This window comes from Aythya fuligula, chromosome 17 (assembly GCF_009819795.1).
Source record: "Aythya fuligula isolate bAytFul2 chromosome 17, bAytFul2.pri, whole genome shotgun sequence".
In the NCBI taxonomy this organism is placed as follows: domain Eukaryota; kingdom Metazoa; phylum Chordata; class Aves; order Anseriformes; family Anatidae; genus Aythya; species Aythya fuligula.
Window position 1 is genome coordinate 10221494 of NC_045575.1, and position 25772 is coordinate 10247265.

Sequence of the window (25772 nt, forward strand, 5' to 3'; positions counted from 1 at the left end):
GCTTTAAGGGGAGACCTTGGGCTGCAGATGGCCAACCAGCTGCGCAATGAAACTGGTGAATTCCCTCGGCTTCTGGTCAAACAGAGCCTGATGCTTTGGGGGATGCTAATAAGTTGTAATTTGGAGAATGTACAGTATCTAGAACCAGCTACAGCAAATTGCAAGTGTTTGGTCAGGAGGTGATGCCTCAGGTGCCCTCTGGTAGCTGGGAGGAGGAGGGCGATGGCTGCACCCACAGGGGTGCCAGAAGGCAGAGAGGTGGGAGGTGGCAATGGGAGGAATGTCAGCAGAAAGGGACTGTGGTGTCAGAGCTGAGAGAAACGTTGAAAAAGAGGGCAAAGTACAAGCGGTGAGAACCTCAGAGGAGCTGGACCGTCAGCTAACAGCTGCTGGGCGAGCGCTGTCAGCGGGGAATGCAGAGCTGGTGCCTGGTTATGGGGCAAGGCAGCAGGGGGTGGGCGGGTGGGTCCGTGCTGGGCTCCTCAGGCAGGGTTTGGCCCTGGGGATGGTGCGTGTAGGTACAGGCACACCAAGAGGTGTCAAAGTATGTATTTGGGTGAATTTTGGAAGGAGTGGGAGAGAGCACAGCTCGAGCAGCACTGGTTAAATGAAGGAGCTGGGGGATTTCACATCGGGGCTGCTTTTTGGCTTAAAAATCACTGTAAGACGAGCTGGTTACGGAACTGCAGCGTGAAATCAGAGGAGTGAGCACCTCTGCGCGCAACTCTTGTCAACTCCCGGCCCAGGGGAAGGCTGCTGGGGGCGAGGCGAGCCGTGAGGGAGCAGACAGGCGGAGGTCGCGGCGCCTTCCCCGCCCTGCAAGGGCAGCCGGCAGCAGCGAGCGCAGCTCGGTGTGAGCACAGCGCTAAGCAGCGCCTGCACAGCCCCGAACCCAGGACAGGAGGCGCCGCGCTGAGCTCAGCCCCGCTGCCCCCGGGCCGGGCCGTGCCGGGCTCCATTTCCTGCCCTGCCGCCCCCTCACGCCTCTAATGGCGGCGGGCGGCCCGCAGCGCCGCCGCGCCCACCACGTGACCCGCCCGCCGCGCCCCCTCCCCAGCGGCTGCGGTTACCGCAGTCCTCGGCCCCGCCCCTCCGCCCCGCCCCGTCCCCACCCAACCCCGCCCCCATCGCCTCGAGTCCCCGCCCCCTCAGCGCGAGGCCCCGCCTCCCCTTCCCCCCCCACCCCCCCGCCCCGCTCGATGCGCGCGCGCGCGGCCGGCGGCGTCTCCTCAGAGCGGCCGCGGCGGGCACGGCGCTGACAGGGCCCGGGGCCCGGCGGGCGCTGCTGCGGAGCGGGCGACGCCTCTCGTCCTCCCGGCCGCCCTCCGCCTCCTCCCGCGCCTCCTCCCCCGCCGCCTCCCGTCCCCCCTCCCGCCTCTCTTCCTCCTCCTCCTCCTCCCGTCCCCCCCCCGCGCCCGGTGCCCGCGGTTCCCGGCGCGGACACAACATGGCGGCGGTGTCGGGGGCCGCGGCCGCGGGCGGCTCCGCCAACGCCGGGGGCCCGGAGATGGTGCGGGGCCAGGTGTTCGACGTGGGGCCGCGCTACACCAACCTCTCCTACATCGGCGAGGGGGCCTACGGCATGGTGTGGTGAGTGCCGGCGGCGCGGCCCGGCCCGGCGGGGCAGCGCCCGAGCCCTCCCCTCCCCTCCCCTCCCTTCCCTTCGCCTCCTTCCCTTCCCTTCCCTTCCTTTCCGTTCCCTTCCCGTCCCTCGCGGCCCGCCCTGGCTGCGGGGAGCGGCCCCGGGGCAGCCCCGCGGCCGTGCCCGGCCCCCCCCCGCCATCGCCCCGCCGCCTCCCCCCGCTCCCCGCCCGCCTCAGCGCGGCCGGGCCCGGCCCCAGCCCCAGCCCCGCGCTCCGGGGCTCGGCTCCGTGAGGAGGCCGTGGGGGTCCTGCACCTCGCCGTGTGCCCGCCCCCAAAAAAAAGCCTGAGCCCCCCCCCATAAAAAAAAAGGGGTCTGGGCGTGCTGCCCCTGTCGGGGCGCGGTGCGTGCTCCGCCCGGGCATTGTGTGCGGGCAGGTGGCACCGCGCCTCGGCCCCGCTGGGTGCCGGCAGGGCTGGTGCTGAGTCCCGCTAACGAGCAGCCGGGCGGTTGCTCCGGCTCACGGCAGCCTTAGGGAGCTAAAGGGATGAGCTGCCAAATTCTGAAGGACGGCAGTGAGATGGTGGCGGTGGTTTTTCCTTTTTTTTTTTTTTTTTTTTTTTTTTTTTTTTTTTTTAGTAGCCTAGATGTGCAGGGGTGAGCTGAGATGCTGCTGCAAGATAGCGTATCTACTGACTGGGTGATGCCTGGCGTGCGCGGTGATCTCGCCTCGGGTTCCTCGTTCCGTCCTCCTCAGTAGTTAAAGAAACTTAATTCTGCAATAACTGGAGGGATTCAGATGGAAAACTTTTTCTGATGTTGCTCTACCAACTTTGTTCCGACACTGCTGCTGTTCTTTCGGCACATTTTTTGAGGTGCTAAATGAGGTTTATGGGCCATGACTTCATGAAAGCTGTATCAGCATTAATTTCTCTCTCTGATGTTTAATCTTTTGTACACCAGTACACTTCTCAACAAAGGCTCTTCACAGCCTTCAGCTATATGTTGCAGATTTTTATAGCTATAGGTTTTTGTGTATAGTCGCCGAATTGTGCTGGCCTGTTGAGATGAAGTCATCCTGCCTTTCAGAATGGAAGCTTTCATCTAGGCCCGAGCTTAGCTGAGAGATAAGCCTCTGTTAGAAAGTTCTGAGACGTGGCCTTCACTTTTCTGCTGTGGGAACAACCTCCAAGGTATTAATCAAAAATGCTGTTAACTGGGTAAAAATAACTTTATTTTTGGTTTAGTGTTAGAAGTCACAACACCACATCCAGTCCAAAACTTGCGCTGATGAAGCTTGTGGTGCAAATGTTGTTATTGTGTGCTTTATCACCCGAGCTAGCACAACTAAGCCAGCGCAGATAACCTCGGCGCTAACTGCGCTGGTTTACACTTGCAGCCTGATTTAGGAAAGTACACGGGAGCTTTCAATATGTGTGCTGTGCACCGTCCCGTTCGTATCAACGGGGTGTTAGAAAGTGGTAACACACAGGCATCATGTGAAAGCTGAAGTATTTCACCACCGATCACAGATTGCAAGAAGCAGCACCACGGCGGTGGATGCCCTTTTTTGGCATCACTACGCTGGTGAGCAGATAGAGGGAAAACAGGGTCACTTTCTTCCCCTCCAAATCATATGTTGCTCTGGTACTGAAACCGTTTTTTCTCCCAAACTGCAGAAGGTTATCTGCTATTTAAAAACTTACTCCCATAAATCATGTCTGCTTTGGATGCTATATGTAGTTGCTTAAAAAAATACAAATCTCCAGTGTAATTGAAATACGCATTTGGCTCCTGCATTTTCTCCTCTTAAGATACTAATTGGAAATACGAAGCTTGTTATGCTGTGCTCTTGATTATTGATCTCTGCCTTGGGTGTGAAATGACAGGGAACAAAGTCTCAGTTTACGCTGTGTACTCGATAAGGAAAGTGTTGGATGCACATGTTCTAGCTAAATGCCATAGCAACTGTAACGTGCTGTAGTGCATAGCACACAAGCAACTATGATTAAGTAGCTTTACTTACAGATCAGCGGGGTATAGCTTGTGCAGATTAATGCTGCCTGTTTCTTACCTTGCTTTGATTGCTAATGCAGTGAGCATCTGCAGAAGCATCTCCCTTTGGGGTGGGGGGTGGTAGAGGGCAAGCTGTCAGGGTGCAGGTGGAGACATTTCCCGCTAGTGTAAAATCCATTTAAATCTGTACACTTAAGTGAAGGACAGCAAAGCAGGCCTTAATGGCTTTCTTTTAGACCTTCAGCTAATGCGTGTGACTGGGGAGATGCTCGTTACTTACAAGTGCATTGTGCTGTAAGGCACAGGGTGGAAAACAAGTGACTTAACTCTTCAAATCCTTCACTCTCTTTCTTGTTTTTCCTAATGTGCATATTTCTGGATTATTGAATTAGGGAGTTTATAACAAAAATATTTTAATTGTATTACTGCGAAAAGGGCAAATGAAGTATTCTTAGGATGCTGCTGTTACAGTCAGCCTTCCATTTTGATTTTGCAGTACTGAATAGTGTTTGACAAATACTGATCAAAACCTAAAATAACAGCACAGGAAACAGGGAAATGTTGACTGAATACACCGCACACGAGCATTCTCTTATCTTATTTGAAAACCCGTAAAGGTGTTCAAGGATTTCTCTCCATTTTCTCTATTGCATCGTCATTTTTAACCTAATTGGGTTTTCAGTTAGAGAATAAATAAAAAGCCTCAACAGAGCAATGTATTTACTGCTGTGCTGTGGTTGCACTGTGTCAGCAGAACAGCATATTACCAGGCAACCCCCCACCTTAGTGTCCTCCAGTGAAACTCTGCCAAAAATGTTCATCCTTTGGTGGAGGCTTGCATCTTACTCAGCACTTTTGCTGCTGGGCGTGAAGTGGTTAATTAGTGCACATCCATGCGAGCATCCCCTTCTGAACTGTTTTTTTTCGCTTTTGGTGTTTTTGCATGTGGAACTAGGGAATGAGCACAGTGCAAACCAAGCCTCAGCTGAAATCCTCAGCACTTTGTAGGACTGCAGGACATTCTTTGAGCAATTCTTTAGTCATACTGTCATGTTTGTTGCTCTAAATTAATTTATCCACATACATGCAAATGTGTTTGTTTTTTTTTTTCTTCTTTTCTTTTGCTTAAAAGTTACTTTCAGGGGTTTTGGTGTGAAGTTCTTGTGACGTTCCCTTTCTTCCAGTGGTAGGGGATTATCGACCTGAGAGTCAGCTAGAAATGACTTTCAGACTGAAAGTTTCAGAACGCGAACACAAACTGAAAGGTTTCTAAAGCTGCCATCTTCCTCCCCATTTTTTTCAAGGAGGCCTGTTAGCAGGCTGTATTTTAAACACATTGAAACAGTGATAAAAATGGGATTGGATTGAGCCTTGTACTTCCAGCGTATATTGTTCTTTGTCTGTTCGGTTGGTGCTATCTTGGCAAGATGACCACTTGATGGTTTAAAACAAGTCCTTTCTGGAAATAAATGGTTAATGGGAATGCAATAAGGATGTTCTGGTTTATGTTCTGGTTTTTGGAAGCCCTTTTTGTTATCAGGCTTATGTGAGCACAAAGTGTTATCGCTGCTGCAAATCCTGTACATAAATAATAAAAGTGAATGCAGACAGAAGAAAATTATCTTGAAGCTCAAATCTTGCCTTTTTCAACCTGAGTTTTACTGTGTTGTGAGATGTGTTTAATATTTTCTTTCAAGACTCCAAATTAGACGACAAGGTAGCATTTGCCATCCCTGACAAGGTAGCATTTGCCATCCCTCTGTGAGGGTCAGATTGGTGATTTGAGGGCGACTGCTTAGTGGCAAGGGGCAGCCTATAAATTCTTTTTCTGTTTATTAGTCCTTTGATCTGGAGAGGGTACACTGTAATGATGGAGCAAGGATGGCTTTGTGTCCTGTTTATAAGCACTTTCAGGGAGTGCAGGTTGCACATAGGTGTCGATACCTGTTAATTAGCGCGTTCTGGTCTGCTTGATAAGGCAGACAGAGCTGATACAAGTCCGCCAACCCTAATTCATCCTCGTTAGTGCAAGGATCAGAGTAGAGAATTAGGGAATGTAATTAGTGGCTGGTTATCAGGTTGTTCCCTCTGGGGAGAAGGCAGGTAAGCATTTCCCTTCAGTCACCCCAGCCTCCAGCGCTGGCTTAACCCAGAGACAAGGACAAGAAGGAGCACTGGAGCTGCTCTCCTTGCCCGCCCTGGTGGCACCACGGGCAGGCAGCGGGGCCAGGGCAGCAGCTGCTTGTTCTCTGCTCCTATCAGGGCTGTCGGGAAGGTTTATGGGGAGAGGCTGCAACTTCTCCTCTCTGCCCAAAGTAACGGGATACTGGCCTGAGTTGGGGAGTGCAGCTCAGGGACGCTTGCATTTCATAAATGAATTCACGTTTTCTTAACGTGGCGTGGTTCAGCCTGCAGAAGCAGATAACTTGTGGGTTTTTTAGCGTGATGTATTAAGGAAATAAGCCTTATGTGTTCGCAGTAGCTGCGTGTGGTTGCGTCAGTCTGTCTCCTGCACCCCTACATGTGGCTCTTAAACCTGCTGCCTGCCATCGAGTCTGACAGATGGTAGAGGTCTTCATCTTTCCAAGATGGAAAGGTTCTTCGTGTTTCTTAAACACTGGTATTTTGCTAGTGCTAAGAAATGCTACACGCTGCTCTGCTGGGGAAGAGACGAGGTCAGGAGGTCACACGTGAGAAGAGCCGTGCCAGATGCCCCGGTTTCAGAGATGGGTCTGTTGGTAGCTCTCATGGACAGAAACACGGCCCTGCAGGACAGCGGGGTGGCGGCCTGGTGGAAGGGCTGGTGCTGCCGGCCGAGGTGTGCAGCTCAGCCCAGCTGGAAACCAGTACTTGGCCAACACAGTGCTTTTTTTTAAAAATAATGCTTTGTCATAGCTTTCAGCTGTGATCTAGAAAGGAAATTAACTGATCAATTTGATGTTTAATAACATTTGGACATCTTGCTGAGGAATAGTTCACAGACTAGTGCAGGTTGGAGGGGACTTACTGATGTCGTTCAGTTCAACCTCCTGCTTAGAGTGGGGCCGACTTCAGAATCAGCTCAAGCTGCCCGCTCAGTATTTCCAAAATCTCCAGGGATGGGAATTCTGCAAGTTCTCTGGGCAACTCCCCGTGTTTAACCAACTGCCCGGTGAAACTTTTGCCCTTACAAACCTGAGAATTTCCCTTGCTGCACCTTGTGACTGTTCCTGCTTGTCCTTCTTGTCCTTTTTTACTTTCTAACCTCTGAGAAGACTCTGGATCAGTTTTTCTCTGCAGTTTCCCTCTGTGTAGCTTAAGACAGCCCGACAGCCCGCCACCTTCCCCCCCCTCTTTTTTTTTTTTTTTTTTTTTTTTTTTTGTCTTAAACCCAGTTTCCTCATTTTTCTCTTGTATGTCATGTCCTTCAGCCCCTTTGCATCCTAATGGTTTTCTGCTGGACTTGCTCCAGTACTGGGGGAGAGCGAAACGCAGTATTGCAGTTGTGGCCTCAGCAGCGACCGTGTTCCTTGACCCGACGGCTGCCTGCCCCACAGCAGCCCCGAACATAGTTAGCCTTGTGCTGAGCTGGAAGCTCATGCTGCTAACAGATGAAGCTGGATGTTGTCTTGCAAGAAAACACTTTTACTTGCACTTAAAGTGAAGTATTTCAGAAATTCTTCAAATAATATCTGAAAAAAAATTACTGGTTTTAATGATACTGCAGTTTAAATTTACCATGTTGCTCAAATGCAGCACATGGTGGCACGTGTGTATTTTAGAATTGTTTTCTTAGCGTGTTGCAAAATGAAATTAACAGTGCTGGTGAAATGGAGCAACACGTAGTTTGTTGTGGGTGATTTGTCTGTGTAAAAGCTAGATTCCCTTCATTGTTAGGTCAGTTATTAGAGTTTTCTGCTTCCGAACAAATCCCCTTTTCAGAGGGAGCTAATTTTGGAATCACCGCATGGTTTGGGTGGGAAGGGACCTTACCGCCCACCTTCCCCAGCCCCCTGCCATGGGCACGCCACCTCCCACCACACCGGGTGTCCCAAAGGCCTGTCCAGCCTGGCCTTGGGCTCTTCAGGGATGGGGCAGCCACAGCTTCTCTGGGCAGCCTGGTGCAGAGCCTCACCACCACTGAGTGAACAATTCCTTCCTTAATATCTAACCTAAACCCACCGTCTGCGTCTTTGTGGGGCTGGCAGGACGGCTGCAGCAGGAACGCGCCGCTGGGTTTGTGCAGAACCTCCCCGACAGTCCAGCTCTTGGCATGGCTGTATGCGTGTCTCGCCCAGCAGTGCCTGAACTGGGAACAACCCAACTCCTGTTACGGGAAAAGTGGCTTCTCTTGGAAGCTATTCTTTTGTATTTTAACCGAATTTTCATAAGGGTGAAGCACTCGGAGGTGATTAGAATGCAAATGAGAGTTTTTGTTACACGGCAGAAAGTGTTCGTCTCTGTTGTGGGTATGTTTTAACTACCAACAACTTGCAATTAGGCTCACAGTTTATAATATGTAATTACTTCATTTTGCAGTTTTCCTTAAAATCAGCAGCTGTCACTGCAGTACCTTCTTGTTTGTTTGGAGGGCGGGTGGTTCCCCTGCCGAGTATCGCCAGTGTGGGCTGAGCAAAATGGGAAGCCGTCCGAGCACCACGGATCGATACTGCCCAAACTGCCTCCGTCCCGAATTGGCCCAGTGGTGTTGGTATTTGGGTGGTGCAAAGTACCCCAAGCGACATTCAGGCTGACCTTTATATTGGATTTTTTCTGAGTGTTTCATGATTGTGAAATACCTTGGTTTTACTTACAGTATCCAAGACATCTTCCTGCAGATACACTCAACAAAACACAAAGCAATATGTTTGAGGGGTAAGGGTTTACAGCCTGAATGCTTTTTGAAAAAGATGGGGGGAAAAAAAAACATGCAAAAAATGCACAGTAAGGTGTGAAGGGAAGTAATTTCTGGTAGTAGTGACATGCACGCTCAGTGCTGGTGGTTTGGTTTTGTTTTGCAAATGGAGACTGAACTAACCATAGCAGGACAGCAAACATGAGCTTGCTTTATTTAGTGCTTTGTGATTCTTTCATTTCTACAGGTTTAGGAAAACCTGTGCTTCTAGGTATGCATGGATGATTTTGAGTGATTTAAAAACAAATAAAAAACCCAACATTTTTCTTGTTGCTTCTTTCTGAAATGAAGTATTGTGAATTCCTTTCTGAAATCCTATAACATGTGGAATCAAATAAGGTGACTTCTGAAAAATAATTGTGTGAATCTTGCATCGTTTTCCTTCTCCTCAAGCTGATTTTAGGGAGAGTGTTTGAGATCTAAGTCAAATTAGAACCTGGTTAGGCAAAAGAGTAAACCCCGTTGGGGAGTTTGTTGCTACTATCACCACTCCCAGCTGCTTGGTAGTGCCCTCCTTCTCCCTAGGAAGGAGGGGAAATATTTTCTGCAAATATTTATAGTGCCTGCTCTGCGCTGCCTTTGTTGTTGTTGTTCTGGAGGCTCTGGCCCTGTTATGTAACTGACCTGTCTTCTCTCCGTGGCTGCTTTTTGCTGCATCTCCCTGAAGCTGTAAGCACGGATGAGGAAGTCGGCGCCTCACTGGCTGGCATGTGGAGGCTGGGTTTTTATGACAGCCCTGGCTAGAAGCTGAAGCTGTGGTTTCCATGATTGACTTACGCTGATCTACGGCTGTGCTGCTTCTGAAGGGGCAGCCTTTCCTGCCCTGCCTCAGGTCATGGAATTCCTTCCTCCTCCCTTGTGCTGGTGCTTGCGCAGCTGCTGGGAGCAGTGTTCAAAACCTGATTTGGCTAAAAGTTACTTTAAAAACAACACCACCACACACACACACAAAAGCAGCAAGTTAATGTGACAAATGCAAAGCCACGTGAGTGACAGTGCTGACACAGGAAGGGAATAGAAATATGCTGGTAGAGGACTGCTTTGCTCTTCCTATTCTTAAGCTGCTTGGCTTTGAGGTGCTTCGGGTCTCTGATTTGGCACAAAGAAAGCTACCGGCCCTACTGAAACGGCAAGAAAGGGGCAGGATTGTCAGGCACGAAGAGAGGAGTGAACTGCAGTGGCTCCTTTTAATTCCCTTTGCCTTTAGGTTGTCTGAGATGCTGTCGAGCTCTAACAATTTTATCCAGAACTGATTCCCATGGAAATTGCGTTAACGTTATGTAAGGAGAATATTGGAACTAGGTACAGCGGTGGGGACTTTCAGGATGGGGGGTTTGTTTCAGGGATAGCCAAAAGGCCTTCGAACAGAACAGTGAGATTTGTGTAAATGTTAAATTTGGCATAGATGCTATCCAAAGCAATAATTGGTAGCAGAGAACCTTTACATCTAAAATGGGAGGATAAGCAGGAAGGCAAAAAGTAGACAAAATAGTAAGGCATGTGAGGCTGTTCAGTGCTTCCATTTTCTGAAGACCAACTTGAGCTAAAGTGATATAAAGCAGCATGGACACACATGGTGATTTGAAGTCTCATGGTACACAGCTAAATGCATAGAAAGAAAAATATGCACAGGGAGAAACAGGAAACTGAGAGAAGTGATGGGTTTCCTGGAGCAGCTAAGATTCATCAGAACACCATGAAGTTAAATGTCTGCTTTAATGAAACAGCACAGACAGAACCTTGGGTGAAATACAGCTGATATTTTTCTAATGCTAACGTTAAGGTGTAGTTCTAGAATTGCTGCTCTTCATAGTTTAGCTTAATAGGTGGTAACAAAACACAGATCGTCTGGTCTGCCACACCTGGGCTTACGAATTGACTGAGCTTCTGGCTAAAGTAATTTATTGAACAGACTCCATTTTGCAGGACCAGATACTTATTTTTGAGATCCTAGGAGTGAAATAAGGAATTAAGCTATCAAGTCATTATTATGTGCATAGTAAATAGTTTTAAATTATAATGCTTTGAAAGGTTCTGTCAGGTTTTACTTTTCAAATTCTGAAAAATAAATTTGTGCCTTTTTAGCTTAATGGAATTATTTGAATAGATGAATGAAAACAAACCTCTTCCGGGAGGTTACAGAAGTGCCTTAAGCATTTGTGAGGTGAAGGGCAATAACCTGTCCTAGGTCAGAAACTGCCAAAGAGTAAATAAAACCTCTCAAGTGTCATCAGTCATTTCTGTCATGGGCAGGGGTGGGGTGAGATGACATAATTGTGCCAGGAACCCCTAATGCTAGGGTTGCTACTGAAGGATGTAGGGAAGATCGCTGAAAAAGTAGGTGGTAAAACTGCAGGTAATGCAGTTATAGTGTAATCCAGCCAGCTGCAGAGGTTAACAAAAAGCATGACAGAGCAGTCTGTATTGATTGTGGGCACATCTCGTTATACACTCGTGCTAAAATAAAGGACTCTCTTAGAAATAAGATTCTTCTCTCCATCTTTGGCAAAGACAAGAGCAGTCAATGTTATGATAGATCTGAGTTAAAGTAGCTTGTTTAGGTTATCCTCTGGAATAAAACATAAAAAGTAGAACTTAGCCATTTTGTGATGAACAACGGATAAAAAAGGGGTAAGAACATGGATCTATTCATGAGGAGTTTATGAAGTATGACCTTGTGTTGCAAAGGAGTCATGCTAAAAGACTTAAATTTGTATTTTCTTAGCCCCAAGACGATAATCTATCCAGTGGCACTAGAATCCAGACAGATCAAAAGATGAGAAAACAAATTTTCTAGTAGCATGGCATTAGGAATGTCCAGGTAAGGCTGAGCTAACGCCAGTGGAAGTTGGGTCACATTTACTAAATAGTTCTTGTAGTGTTCTCTTGGTGCACAGTCTTGCTGTTCTGCCTTGTTCTGTACCATGCGATGTGAGAAAATGGGGAAAAATAGATGGTGACTTCCAGTGCCTGCTGACGGCTGCATGCTACAGCAGTGCGTGTTCTTTGGCTTTTCTTTCCTTGACAAAAAGATGACTTAAGATAAATCTGAGGTCATCCTGTAATTCATTACTTGAGGTAATTTGCTGACACTATAAATGGTGGAGAACTCGGTGATCAGGTACTTGTATAGCTGCATTTAGGAGGACCCACTGTACGTTTCTTCTGGCTTACTCTTGAAAACTGTGTGTCTATTTCATGCTGGTACGAAGGGTGAGAAAAGGTCTGTTTCTTAAACACTCAAATTTATGGCAATTCAGTGTATAATTCTTGTACCCAAACTTACTCTGAAGTAGCTCAGTTCTGAATTCAAGTTTTTGGCATCTTCTTTCTGTATAGGCTGCTAGTGCTCATGGGAGTTTCACAAAGACTGAGAAGACAGGTACAGCTGTTTTTTCATAATCAATGGGGGGTGCCTGTAGCATGCTGACAGATAATTCAGAAGTGCTGAATTCCAGCATATTTGACTTTTTTTTTTTCCCTCAGTATAGCATGAGAAAGTATGGGATGCTTGTGTTCTTAAAGTTGTATAATCTTTTTGTAGTTCGAAAAGCAGCTAGAGTGTCAAAGCTGGGATTTTTTTTTCCCCCAAGAATTTGATATTTAAGTAGTTCTCCATTTTCATGGCTCTGTTAAATTTCCTCCATGATAGGAATTAAGAGTCTGTCAAACAAAATCTTTAATGGAAGAAGGTAGAAGTATACTGAGATACCAGTGTTGCTGTAGTTCAACAGACTGATGCGTGGTGCAGAAGGAAAAAGTACTCTTTCCTCCCACCTTCATAGAAGAGGGATAATGACTCAAAATTAAAGTGGTTAATTCTGATAATGAGACATTTTATTTTTACTGTTCCTTTAAACATTCAAGATATATCACTGTCCATATTTCCCATGAGAATTGGTGGGAATTCGTAAGATGAATCTTAAGATAAAATTAAGGGAATTCTTAAGACAGAATCTGCAGAAACAGTTTTGAATCCTGGGTTCACTGAGTATCACCCATTTTTTATGTAATGGGAAATAATTATACTTTTTGAATTCACAACTGAGAAGCCTGGGAAATGCTGCATTATTAAGGTCATCTTTTAGAGAAAGCTAATAACTGAAGTGAAAACTCTGAGGATAACTTGGTTGTCTTTTCATAGACTGGTGTGTGCTGAAAGAAGGCAAATACACCTTGATGTACACGTGCATGTTTCTTTTAAAAGCAAGTGATGATTCTGTAAGGTAGTACTAAAAAAAGTTCTAATGAGAAACATGCTTATTTATTTTCAAAAATATTATGAATAAGTGGAACAAAGTGTCAAAGACATCTCTTTAACCCTGGGTGTTTACAACTGGGGACAAGAAGTGTATTCAGTGTTATAAAAATGACACATGCCTGGATGTCTGGAAACTTGGCTGCTTTTATCCTATTTCTAGTCTTTGCTTTTGGATAAAGAATAACGTACTGTGGCTGCTCCATGTATTTTTTCATCTGAAATAAGAAACTATTTATTCTGAAGAATCTGATTGTTTACAACAAAAAAAAAAAGCACAGAGCACCCAACCTGACAGCCCCCTCCAGAAATCTACACCTCGTAACGCTGCCTTCCCTTGCCCCTAGGAATCGTGGTGAGCAGCCTGTTACGGTACTGTTGGTTCTTCTCTACATCACAATATGGTGTTATTTTTCTCACAGCAGTCTTAAAAATAAGTTTAAGCTATTTGCATTGTAACTTGATAAATGTCAGCATGTTGTGGAAATATCTGCGATTGAGCTAAATGTAGACCGAATGAGAAGACTGAAGATCTTCACAGAGCAGTTTGTTTGGGAATTATTTTTTTTTTCCCTTCCCTCTCCTAGCTGCAAGCTACAAAATTCAGTATTTCAGAATGGTTCCTATCCCTGGGCATGCCCTTGGAATCTTGTTTCCACAGCAACACAAAGCTACTGATAAAACATCCTTTTTAAACTTCAAATCGGCCTTTCATTTAGGGCTGTAATTAGGGCGTTTGCCGGTAGCATTGTGTGCGTACGAACACAGAGCTGAGAGCAGCCTGCAGAACAGCCATAGGTGAACAAGCCTGGAAGTGCTGGAGGAGTAACCCTGGACGGGGTAAGCCTTCGGGCAGCATGGCAGGGATGTGTAATGAGGATGGAGGGAGCTGACGGAGTAGGCAGTTGTTTTCCAATGCTTGTGTGAAGAAACAGCCCTCTGTGGGATGCAGCTATTGCCAGGAGCTGGCTGCTTTCCTCCCGGCAGCTGCAGCATGCTCTCACTTGTTCCAGCGCTGCTCCGAAACGAGGCACGTGAAGGATAGAAATGGATGGGAGGGTACGCAGCAGCCAGTGCGGGTGCAAGGAGCTCGGCTTTGGCACTTGGCCTGTTCTGCCTGGTGAAAAGCTCTCCTCCCTTGAGAAGAAGCTAACGAGAGAGGGGCTGCGTGGCAGCCCTTGGTCTCGGCCTTCGCTTTGCCGCTCCCTGCCAGCGCCCCGGCTGCGGCCGCGCACGCCCAGGCCGTGCCTTTTGGAGGCTGCTCCGCCCTGGGCTCTGCGAGCAGGAAGCCGGAGTCCGAGTCGTAAAGCGATAAGTCGCTGGCGTTCACCCCGGGTGGCACAGCTTCCTGGCTTATACGTGCGCATCGTCCGGGCTGTGCAGCTGCGCAGGATGAGTCAAAACTTCGTTACGTATTTGCCAGATGCTTCTTACCAAGCACTAGGGCTTGTGTTGAGTTTTATAGGGTTTCTTATAAAAGTATTTAGATACTGGTGCGTTACTGAGGGTTGTCAACGGGGTAGTAGCCACAGCTTGAAATAGTAATAATGTGTATGCTAGAGTTGGGCAGTTGCAAAATCTGTATTTAAATTTATCACGTTACAGAGAAACAGCATCCACAGCTGTGGTTGCATCAGCTGGTGAAGCTGCACAGCACAGGGGGGATAAATCCTTCTTTTTGGATAGGTAGTGTTATTAACTAGATCCAGTATCATGTGAATAACCCAGGGACTGCTGAAGTCCCATGTGCAGTGACTGGTAGATGTTGTGAAGGATTATAAACCGAAAGCTATACAGCAGCACTTGGAAAGTTGTTAGCATGTGAACTGTTATTTTCACTTTACAGATCATCTCTGGAGAAAACTCTTGGTAACAGAAGGTTCGTGTCTTTCGAAGGCAGTGCCATTTAACTGTTTCAATGAAAATATAAACACTTGTGAGGTTCAGTAGAAGCTGAATGTTTACACAGCTAGGTTAGGCTGTGCACACTGGAACAGCACTTCCAGAATGCAGATGATCTAAATTTAGGACGTGCTTGGATGGGATGTGTATGTGAAGCTACTCCTTTTTGGACTGTAGGGGGAGCTCAGGCGATTATTTGTCATAAAATTAGATCCCTAATGCTAGCTAAGGCTAAGCAAGATGAATCCTATGCTAAGTGATAAGTAAGCTGTTTAATAAGCGCAGCAAGGTAGTGCACCAGGGTTTTGGATTTGTGTCGTTTAGAGTCGTTGTTCCATTTGCTAGCGCTGCAGAGGGACTGGGTGTGAGAGCAACGTGTTCCTGCAGCAGTGCTCTGGAGAGCAGCGGGTGCACCTGGTGGTGGTGGTAAAGGTCGGGTGCAGGTTGTGAGGAACAGGAAAAGCTTTGGGAGGTGGCTCAGTCTGACTTGCAGAGACTCGGTTTTATTAGTTTAGTGTTTCCTATGTAGCAAAATAGGTATTTGGCCTATGAAATTGTGTAACAATATGTCTGTAGCGTGTGTGTGACAGCAAGCATGACTCTCCGGTTCTACTGAAGTTCAGCCTAATCTATAGCACAGGTACCACGTCTTCCTTTTAAACGTCAGCAAATGTGGAAACTGTTAGTGGCCAAATTTTTTTCTTGAGTATTTTAGTGTCAGTATCTCCTGGATCTTGGAGCACGTGGCTCCTTGAAAGTGCGCTGGTTTTTAAAGGGTCACAGAGTTTACTCAGATGTATTTTCATTGAGAACTGTAACTGAGACTGAAATAATGCTGAATTTATAACATAGGTTTTCTATGTGCCTGTGTTTTTCATGCTATTTAAATAACTCTGCACAGGCAAATGCATGGTTAGCTTTTTGCTCACAGGAATTCAAGTCATGTTTCATATGTTTAATCAATTTACAAAAAATCTCATTTGAGAAAGTTAGCAGAAATAAATCCCTTTTAATGTTCAACTAGCTTTGGTTTTGCTCTCCTGAGCTGAGTGCAGTGGGAACAGTGATGCATGCCTAGCTACAGTAGTGCGGTGAGATCTTTTGATATGCACAGAAAAATGGCTGTATGCAGAATGTGCACTGGGGAGGAAATTGATTGCATCTTTACTGCAAATACTTTTTTTCCACACTGAATCATGAGTTTCATAGTTGAACCATCTGAAAGGAAAATTGCCCATCATTTTTTAAATAATAGCGTAAAGCTTTTGCTAAGAAAATACTTCAAGAACTGTAAGTGAAACTAAGCTACAAGAGAGCAATTCTTCACGTGTTTAATTGATAGATTCAGGTTCACTGCATCTGTGCAAGGAAAGATGCATGTTTTCATCAGTAACCAACCTTTACTTGAGAAGCAGTAACTTAGGCATTTATCCAATATTGCAAGACGTTAGAAGCTTTTATTTAAGCAGCATCAATTGGTGAATATTGGGCATTATGCTCTTCATAGCTGCTGCTGTCCAGTGCTTTAAAAGGAAGTGAGATTTTGCATTGTGGGATGAAAAATAGGCTTCAGTCAATACAAAGAAGAAGGTAGAAGGTTTGTTTGTTACAGCAAAATGATCTGTTAGATTTCTATTTTTCCCAGATATGGGCTACTCATGCTTAAAGAATTATTTCTATTTTTTTTTTTTCCAGTTTTTGACATACCTTGCTGGCATATTGTAAACACCTCAGGTGACTTGCAAATTAAGAACTAATGAGGAAGTACTCTTGAAGGCTACATTGCGTTTCATTTATGGCATTTTCTTATTATCTGTTTTGGGACTTGTGAACTGCTAATGTGTTATCTATACGTATGTAGTAACAGCAGTCATAATTAATACTTGCTTGGTGTGTGGAATTTCCAAGCACCCTCTGGAGCACTGGAGTTCGTTGTTTCCAGAGGCACATAAAATTTGCGTATAGACTTGAGTTAGGGATGCAGACAGGACAGTGATTCTGTAGTAAATCGATCAAAAAGGAAGTCACTGCGTAGATAATATTTACACAATGAAGAAAGTTACTGGCAGCACAAATCCTGTATTGCTTATAATAATGAAAATGAGAAATGTGAAGTGATTTTGCATACAGTGGTGGTAGTACTGTCTCAAAAACGTGTTACTGCACCCTAAACCTGCTTTGTGGTAGAAGAACCTTGAAGTGACTAGGCATCAGAATTCTTTTTAGTTGTCCATTTCTAACTGGATTTTCATATTTCATTCTGTTTTACCTGATCATCAGATACCTGGACATCTCAACAGAGTAAGACCAATTAAGAGGGTTTCAGAGAATGTTCTGGGATTTGACTGTAGAAAATCTGTAGAATGTAAAGCCTGTTTAGCTCGTGTGTTTATATTTTCATGTGAAATAGTTGAGGCTAACAGGAATGTCTAAATATAGGCTTGATTATTTTTTTAAATTTCTAAACAATGTAGTAGTGAATAAAAATAAATTTGAAAGGAGCAAGGGAGGCCTATGTATATTAAAAATCATATACATGCATTTAAATTCTAAATATATTAAAAGCCTATGGTAATTTAATTAGATAAGTGATAGTAATGAGATGCTTTGTGATTCATATAAACAAGACTGCAGAGAACATCCTAGAACATCCATTCATAACATTTTTAGGAAATAACTTAAGTCCACATTTTAGAAACATGTCCTTTACCAAGCCTCTTTCTTAGGCTCGGGCTGTGGTGTTCTTTATAAATGGGTAGGTGTTCTGGGCAGAACTGCTGAGGCTCCTTCGTTGGTGTAGCTCTGAATGCTGCTCTGAGCGGCTTAAGTCAGGGTACTGTTAACGTAGCCGTGGGTGTGTTCATTAATACAGGTCACAGTCCCCACCATACGTCAGTGCACTGCTCTTTGCTTTCGCTTCCTGTGAATATATATCCAGTATATTTCTTTTCTGGAGCTCTCTTATCTTTGGACTTGAACTTGGAGAGGTATTTTCACAAATTCTCCATCCCTTGGTTTGTTAGTGTCTGTTCTTCACAGAGATGCCAGAAATGTAGTTCAGTGGAGGAGTAAAAGGTGGGAGCAATTGGAATTACTCGCGGGAGTTTGGGTGTGGAATTCTGGTGCTTGAAAGATGATTTCTGAAAGCTCTCCTGTATTCCAAAGTGAATGGGTTAACCCAAGATGACTTCGTTGCAAATTTCTTCTTGATTACAGCATATAGGAAAAGACTCAAACTCGTTTATTCCACAGGGTGGTAAAGAAAATGAACGCTACTTTCATTGCTTAGGTACCTGAGCAGGCTTCAAGTTGATTGGAAAAGTTTGTAACTTGCAGATAGCCAAATAAGTTGAAGAACAGACAAAATATTGTTGCACTGTCAGCAAGTTAAAAGATATCTGTCACTGTTGCCTCTCTTCATTTGATAAAATAAACATAAAAACAAATGGATTCACACTCTTGCTTTCTGAACTGAATGAATTTGCTATATGTTCTAAAAATGTTATTCTCTTCTAGTTCTGCCTACGATAACGTCAACAAAGTTCGAGTTGCTATAAAGAAAATCAGTCCTTTTGAGCATCAGACGTACTGCCAGAGAACTCTGAGAGAGATTAAGATCTTACTGCGCTTCAGGCACGAGAATATTATTGGAATAAATGATATTATCAGAGCTCCAACTATTGAACAAATGAAAGATGTGTATCCTTTCTAAGTTTGTTATTCTACTTGGAGGTGGATGCCACCTTCTGTCTTGATTATACCCCCCTTTTCATCCTCTTCCTTACTAAATTCTGATAAAAGTTGGATTTCATTATTGTAAATTAAAATAAAAGTTCATAGTATTTGATAGGTTTAGATGTGCATCAATAGATTTGAACCTAGATAAAACACAAGTTTTTTGTTCTTTTTCAAGGAAAAAAAAGTTAATTTCTATTTTTCAAGACAACTCAACATTTTATAGGTGGATTTAGTTTAGTTGTTTAATCTTAAAACTACATTCCCTCTCAGTAGAGCCTCTTTTAGAACTGTTTGCTTTGAGGAGAAAATGAAAAGCCAGGCTGGCACAGTTGTCTAAAGTTTTCTTAAAGGATATATCTTGGCAAAAAGCAAATAAAGCAAAAGATCCCTCCACCCCCCACTCCAGTCTTGCAGTGCTTCCTGCATATGTGTAGTGTGAAACTACATGTGGGCTGGTAAACATGCTTGATTAATATATGCAAATATGGCATTTTCTTTATACTAATTTTTCTTTAATGGGAAACTTGTTTTCATGTAAATATCCCTTCATGTGGACATCTAACATATCAAAGCAGTCACAATTGGGAGATACCTGAGATACAAACCCTAGTTTGGAGGCAACCAGCTTTAATTTCCCGAAGTCTGTATACATTGTTTCCTATTAGCTTTCCAGGCTCTTTGCAGATGGCTGCCTAATAAAAACCATAAGGCAGAAATTGAATTGAATCTAGGTCAAATGTTTTCACTTAATAAAATAGCAATATAGTATTTGAGTTCACTCAGTCTTACCTGGGATCATGAGGTTGCATTTCTTTGGCCACTTTGGCTAAGTGCATGCTGCCTATAAAAAGATGTACTAATTGTGTGGACAAGTCAGCATCCAAAGGAGGCGATGGGAATGCCCAACTGGAGTGGTAGTTATGTTTTTTAGTGAAATCCTATTTTGGTCATGAAACTATAACCTAAAGGTTTTGGAGCCACATTGAATTAAGGGAGAGGAATTTTTTTTTTTTTTTTTTTTTTTACTGAACTCATTCCCGTCAAAGCAGGGTAGAGCCTTTTCAGTTCATTTCAGTCCTAGGAAAAAATTATCAGATGGAAAATATTAGAATTTAATTTGCTAGGTGAAGGGCTATTTATGTTCAATGTAGCTTGATTAAACATACAGTAAGAGAGAACACTTTTGAAGTGGAGAGGTGGCAGAGACTGATCAGAATTGATTGGATTTTCTACCTTCATGCTTTTATGTAACTGGAAGCAAGTATCTCAAAAGCCTATTACTCCTTAAACTAAAACAGTTTTTATTTCCTGGTAAGCATGTTAGGAACACAGTCATATTAAGATGCCAATAAAGATCAGGTTCTAATACAAAGAAATAGTTCGATTAATTTGAGAGGACCGTGTGCTGTGCCTCTTAATGCTGTAAAGGTCTGCATCATGTAACAGAATTGATTTGATTCAGAACTTGTAATACAAGAAACAACTACATGGTTCCATAATTGTCGTGAAGCAGACAAATAGTTACAGAAGTTTCATCTGGTACTGTATGTTGATACCTCATATGACACCAGGTTTGTTTTGCTGCCTTACATCTGATGCCGTACAGATACATTGTGCAAGATCTCATGGAGACAGATCTTTACAAGCTGTTAAAGACTCAACACCTCAGCAACGACCACATTTGCTACTTCCTTTACCAGATTCTGAGAGGGTTAAAATATATCCATTCAGCCAACGTGCTTCATCGCGACCTCAAACCTTCGAATTTGCTGCTTAACACCACTTGTGATCTCAAGGTTAGTGGAAATTTCTTAAAAATTTTGCTCCTGTGGTCTTCATAAACTACCTGCTGTAACTACAAACACAGGTTTGTTACTGGAGATTAATGTGATTATTTTTTTATCCTGGAAGGATTGCCAAAACATTATTAGTTTTGATAAAATAATTATTAATGTTTTAGAACGCTACACTCTGTTATGTTTCAACGAATGCATCACTGATTCCATCTGGAGGCTGGCTTTGAAACAGCCTTTTTGAAAGCTGGTGAAAATACTTAACCTTAAACAGAACTGTGTTCACCTGGGAAGTAAACTGGCAACTGTGTATTTCAAGTCTTGGATTCTTTGTGTTTAAACTGTTAATTTTTCAGTGTTAGAAGAAGACTTCATATTAGTGGACAACTAAAATAATGCATGAAACTCAGTGTTGATTAAATGCAGAGAAATCAGTTGGAGAGAGAACACTCCTAATTTACGTTTTCAGTCACAGGTTCTATATGAGTTAATACCACAGAAGGATGATCTTAGAGCTGTTATGATTCTTGAAAAATGTCAGCTTGATGCTTAGTGGCATTCAGTAAAACAAACCAAATGTGAAGAATTAGAACAGAAATAAAGAATAGAACAGAAAACATGCCATTCTATAACTTTATTTTTCATGAGTCTTAAGTACTGTGTTATCCTTAACCAGCACTTCTCCCCATGATAGTCTTTTAAAAGGAGATCAGGATTTCAGAGTACTTCTATAATATATGAGAAAGAACTGTTTAGCAGAGGTTTCCCCAGCAGGAAGATACTGTTTGAGGAAAAGAAAGAATATCATAGAAATGGATAAAAATCTTAATGGCCTAGGAGAGAGAAATAGAGATCAAGTGTTCACTGTCTTTACCCACTGAAAATAAATTAGGTGGAGGCAAATGAAAGGAGTAGGTGGCATGCTCAGACTAAGAGGACGTAGTAGTTAACTTGCAGCATTTTTAAGCTGGGGAAATTGGTACCACAGAGTAGGTATTAAGATAATGTGAATTAAAAAAATAAACACAGAGCAAGTTAGCAGAAGAAAAAACTTTTTAATGCTACCTCTGCTTTAGAGTCTCATGGTGGCAAATCCATAGAAGATGAGAGACTAGTCGAGAATAACTGGAGCATTTTCCTTTGTATACTTCAATATTTACTCTTGGCCACTGATGAAGTGAGATTACAGAGTTCATGTGACTTTGATCTGATGTGGTACAACTGTTAGTTACATGCTGTGTTGCACCTAATTATGCTGTTTTTTAAAGCGACTCTAGTGTTCTAATTTAAAACAAAAACAAACGATAAAATCCTCTTCAAAATATAAGCCTGTTGCTGGCCATACACATTTGTCACAATTTCAAAAAACAAAACAAACAAAAAAAAACCCTTGCTGTTCATATGCTGGTTCATTCTAAATACTGGCTGCACTATTAGATTGCTTTATATTCCCACTGCTACTTGCCAGCCTTTTCCAAGGCATAGAACTGCTGGACCAGCCACTCTGACTCTTGCTATGGGATTTCAGCAGCAGCTGTAACGTAGACCCCTCAGGGTCTTAACCCCTTTGTGAAAGAGATGGAGTAAAATCTACAACTGTGGTAGAAACAGGGAAGAGTTTGAGTGTAGTTCTGTGCATGTGCTGCAATTAAAGAAAAAAAAAAAAGTTGTTTAAGACAAGTAAGATGGTCATGAAAAGGAAAGTAAGCTCACTGGATGACAAAGTAATGGAATATGACCTCAGTAAGTACTGCTCCAATTTCTTTCCAAGATATTAAAAACAGCATGGCAGTGCGATGTGCGCTTTCCTAGTGCAGCATATGATAGTCTGTATGACAGCACATGCTTTTTCATAACCTGAAGGGGACTCTAGTGTTGTGTTAACACCACATCTGAAGTACAAATAACAGAATTGGTAAGAAAGTTAGGTCTTGTTGGATGGTTGCAGATTTTTTACTAACTTGTTTCTTTTAGGGCCATTCTGCCCATGTGTGTCTGGTATGTATATGTCCATGACTACAAAGTGATTATTGCACATAAATTCAAAACGTAGCGTACTGTGAAAATGGACAACTTTAAATCATGCTTTCAGAGGAACAAAAATAGAAAGTGTGTTCATTTTCAGTGGTTAGCTTCTTTCTTTAATGGTATTGTGAGACAGATCTGTTGATCTCTTCCGGAGCATAATGTCCTAGAAGTTGTAGTTAAGAGAACCTTCTTTCTTCTCCTTCAAATGTAATCTTGACCTCTCGAACATAGATTCAATTTCTAGGAAAGAAATGTATTCCTAAGTATCCATACACAGATGAACACAGTATTCAGCGATACAATCTGATATTTCAGTGTATTGGTTGCACTGTTGGATTTCATTTAGTGTGCTTAGTAAATGATCATATGTACACAAACCTCATAAATCTTCCCATCTGTTTGATACCTTCGTCCAATTCTAAGCCATATCTGTAAAAAAAATAAATTAATAAAATGCTTATGTAGTAAGTGACTACAAAAACATTGTTTTCAAGAATTGGAAGCTAAATATATTAATAGGATGTTGGGTGTTTAAAATTATTTAATGGAGGAATTACTCCTTCTCTCTTAGTAGCATCTGTTCTGTTTCTCCAAAGCACGAAGCACTGACTGGGTCTTTCATTATGTGCGCGTTTTTTATTCTCTTCTATGACTTAGTCAAAATGCCCTAAATGTTCTGCCTGTCATTATATTGCCTTCACACAATTTTTCTTGTTTTGTTTTGCTTCTGATTGAGAAGCCTATTTTCTTATTGTACATTGACTTTACCAATTAATAGTTGAATAGGCATAGTGGATTTGCAACTTTTTTTTTTTTTTTTTTGCCCTAAATAGGGTGGCTGGTCTGCTAAATACGCTTTGTTGCCACAGGGCAAGAACTGCCTGCCCTCGCTGGGCACAGTCGGTCTCTGTTCTTCCTCCCTTGCACTGAGGACTTCAGGCAGAATGCTGACCTCTCCGGCTTCTCTTTTATTTTGTCTGGTTAATACTCCTGGTTAGCTCTGCAGCTGGTGAAAACACTGCTAACAGCCAAAAGCCTTTCTTTCTTACAGCTTCAACCTTGGTGCCTTTCTCACTGATGGTGTTTCTTCTTTTCTGCTTAACCTGCTTCTGCTGTAGTCAGCATGGGCTTTTTGTCATTTTAATGAGCTCTCTTTGTTCATTAATCTTCCTTTCCATCCCATGTGCTACTTTCTTCTACTTGAGTTGAGAGATTCACAGACATCTTCTTAAATTCAGTTCTTTCTTCTCGCAGTGGACTGGATGGAGCCTTTCTTTTGCCTTAATAATAACAAATCATAGCAGTTTGCTTGTGTACTCCTTTAATTCTACGAAATCTGTAGTCTCGTTTGTTTGTTTGTTTGTTTTGGTGAGGCTAGGAGGAAGAGATTGCAAAAAGTTTGCCTGCCTAATTATTTTCTGAAGTCCATAAGGTTGTCCTCTACAGTCTCTTCACCTCTGTTTTTCCAGAAGGCTTTTCTGATTATTTGTGTCAGTTCTCTTTATGCAAACTGCTAATTGCGTACAAGGCAGTTTGCCCTGTCTGCATAGCCTTGGGAAAACCTTGACATGCTTAAAAGGGTTCTTGTTCTTTGTTGTTTTCTAAGGATGCTTTTTAAATTTTATTATTATATGTAGCTGGAGTCAAATATATGAGTCGTCCAATGCAGGCTGGCTTGTGAGTTTCATCACTGCCTTTTCATCAGTCCCTCTGTTTAACAGTCTCCTGCCAAATCTTATATTTCAGATGTAGCTTTTGCTCAGTTGAATCACTTCTTCCTTAACTGAACTATATAAGTTGTTTCGTAGGCTGTCTCTCGAGGAAAATAAAGGAGTAGGTTGTCAGGATGCAGTGAGGCTACTGCATTTTTGGTAGGGTTACCCAGTACATAAACTGTAACATATGATTTCACATTTTTAATACAGTCAGTGTGCACAATTAACTATCAAGTGGTAAACTATTATAAAATATGTTCATCAGAGGAACCTCTTAATTGTTTGCTACTCCTACATCTGATGCTTTGTTTTTCGAAGAGGGTATTTCAAGTAAATACACTTCATGTAGAAATTGGTCATTATCATAATTTGTTTTGTGACAGCAAAAGCATAAAAGTGTATCTGATTTGGCAGTCAACAAGTTTGCATTTACCTATTGGATGATAGAAAGAACAGCTGCCATACTCTAAAACACTATCTTCACATTTTCAGTTTTCTTATTTTCTTAATTTCTCTTTGGAGAGAGTATGGTAAATAGCTCTGAAAGCCATGCATCGTCCTTACCAGAGTATAGACGAAAGAAAGCTCTCCTTTTTGCTGAACTCACTAGTCTAAATCAGGGTGTGTTTTTTATTTTTTATTTTTTTATTTTATTTTTTTTCTGGTATAGAATCAAAACATGTTTTCTTCTGGGTTGCTGTATTTTTGTTAAGCTTGTGCTTTCTTCAGCAACCTGTATTTTCCAGCCTACCATTATCTCATGATGTTTCTATTGCAAAGATACACTGTTGGGATGGTAGCGGGGTTTTGGGCTATGTTTCAAACGTGTTGGTCATCAATTCTTGCATCTTAAACTCTTGTCATTTTCTGGTAAATGTCTACTAACAAGCTGGAGCAGTATACTTTGCCATCTACCTGTGAGAGAAGCTGTTAAATAAGCCCATAGTAGAACATAAACTGCGCACCAGAACTGTTTTTTCCTCTCAAGTTATTCAGGCTATTTATTCTCCTTGACCCCTGTATGAGGCCCTATCCAATTAATTCTTCATGTATTGCATCCAAAATACTTATCCTAATGTTTGTGCAATAATTTATTTCTAGAAATACAGGCTAGCATTACTGTCTTTAAGTGTTGCATCACAGATTGGGGAAAGGTGAATTAGTAATAATGTAGTACTGGAAGCTCTATGTCTAATATGCTTTTTTTTTTTCCTTTTTAATTTAAACCAGATTTGTGACTTTGGACTGGCTCGTGTTGCAGATCCAGACCATGATCACACAGGATTCCTGACAGAGTATGTGGCCACACGTTGGTACAGGGCTCCTGAAATCATGCTGAATTCTAAGGTAAGAACCATAGTGTGTTGCTGTGATGCTTCTGTTGCTGGTTATTCACTTCTAAGGATCAAATTCTTCTCTGCCCTCCTGTCCCTTCTGTGCTGTTTTTTTTGTTTTTATTTTTTTTAAGAATCAGAATGCATGCATAGTCTTGAGAAAACAGGATGATGGATTTACAGCATAACTACTCTTTTGTAATAAATTTGTGATTCCAGATACAATTATTGGATACTACAACTGAGTAAACATGTGCATGAGTTCCCATATGCCCAGTTCCTTGCTATTCATGAGACTTCTATCTGTCAGATGCTCTCTTTTATAGAGCAGGACAGAACTATTAGTAATGACAGCATTTTAGTGCTGTGTTCAACAACGCTTGCAATTGTTGCCTTGGTGTTATCTTGATGTCTTAACTTAGGTTTAGAATGCATAATGAGGGTGAGTCTGATTCTGAAGGCATGTGATCTTTGCTGTGTGTCAATCTTACTTGCATTCACATAATCTTAAT

The 25772-nt window shown here is 43.0% G+C and overlaps 1 protein-coding gene across 1 annotated transcript in view; it reads left to right on the forward strand.

Annotated features, from left to right (window-relative positions):
• The first annotated feature begins 1365 nt into the window (after window positions 1–1365).
• MAPK1 (mitogen-activated protein kinase 1) overlaps window positions 1366–25772 on the forward strand; it is a 36951-nt gene continuing 12544 nt past the window's right edge. Inside the window, exons 1-4 of the mRNA XM_032198853.1 lie at window positions 1366–1590; window positions 18169–18351; window positions 19997–20186; window positions 25157–25273. Coding sequence (XP_032054744.1) covers window positions 1448–1590; window positions 18169–18351; window positions 19997–20186; window positions 25157–25273 — 633 coding nt within the window. The 5' untranslated portion in view covers window positions 1366–1447. The remainder of the gene's footprint in view (window positions 1591–18168; window positions 18352–19996; window positions 20187–25156; window positions 25274–25772) is intronic.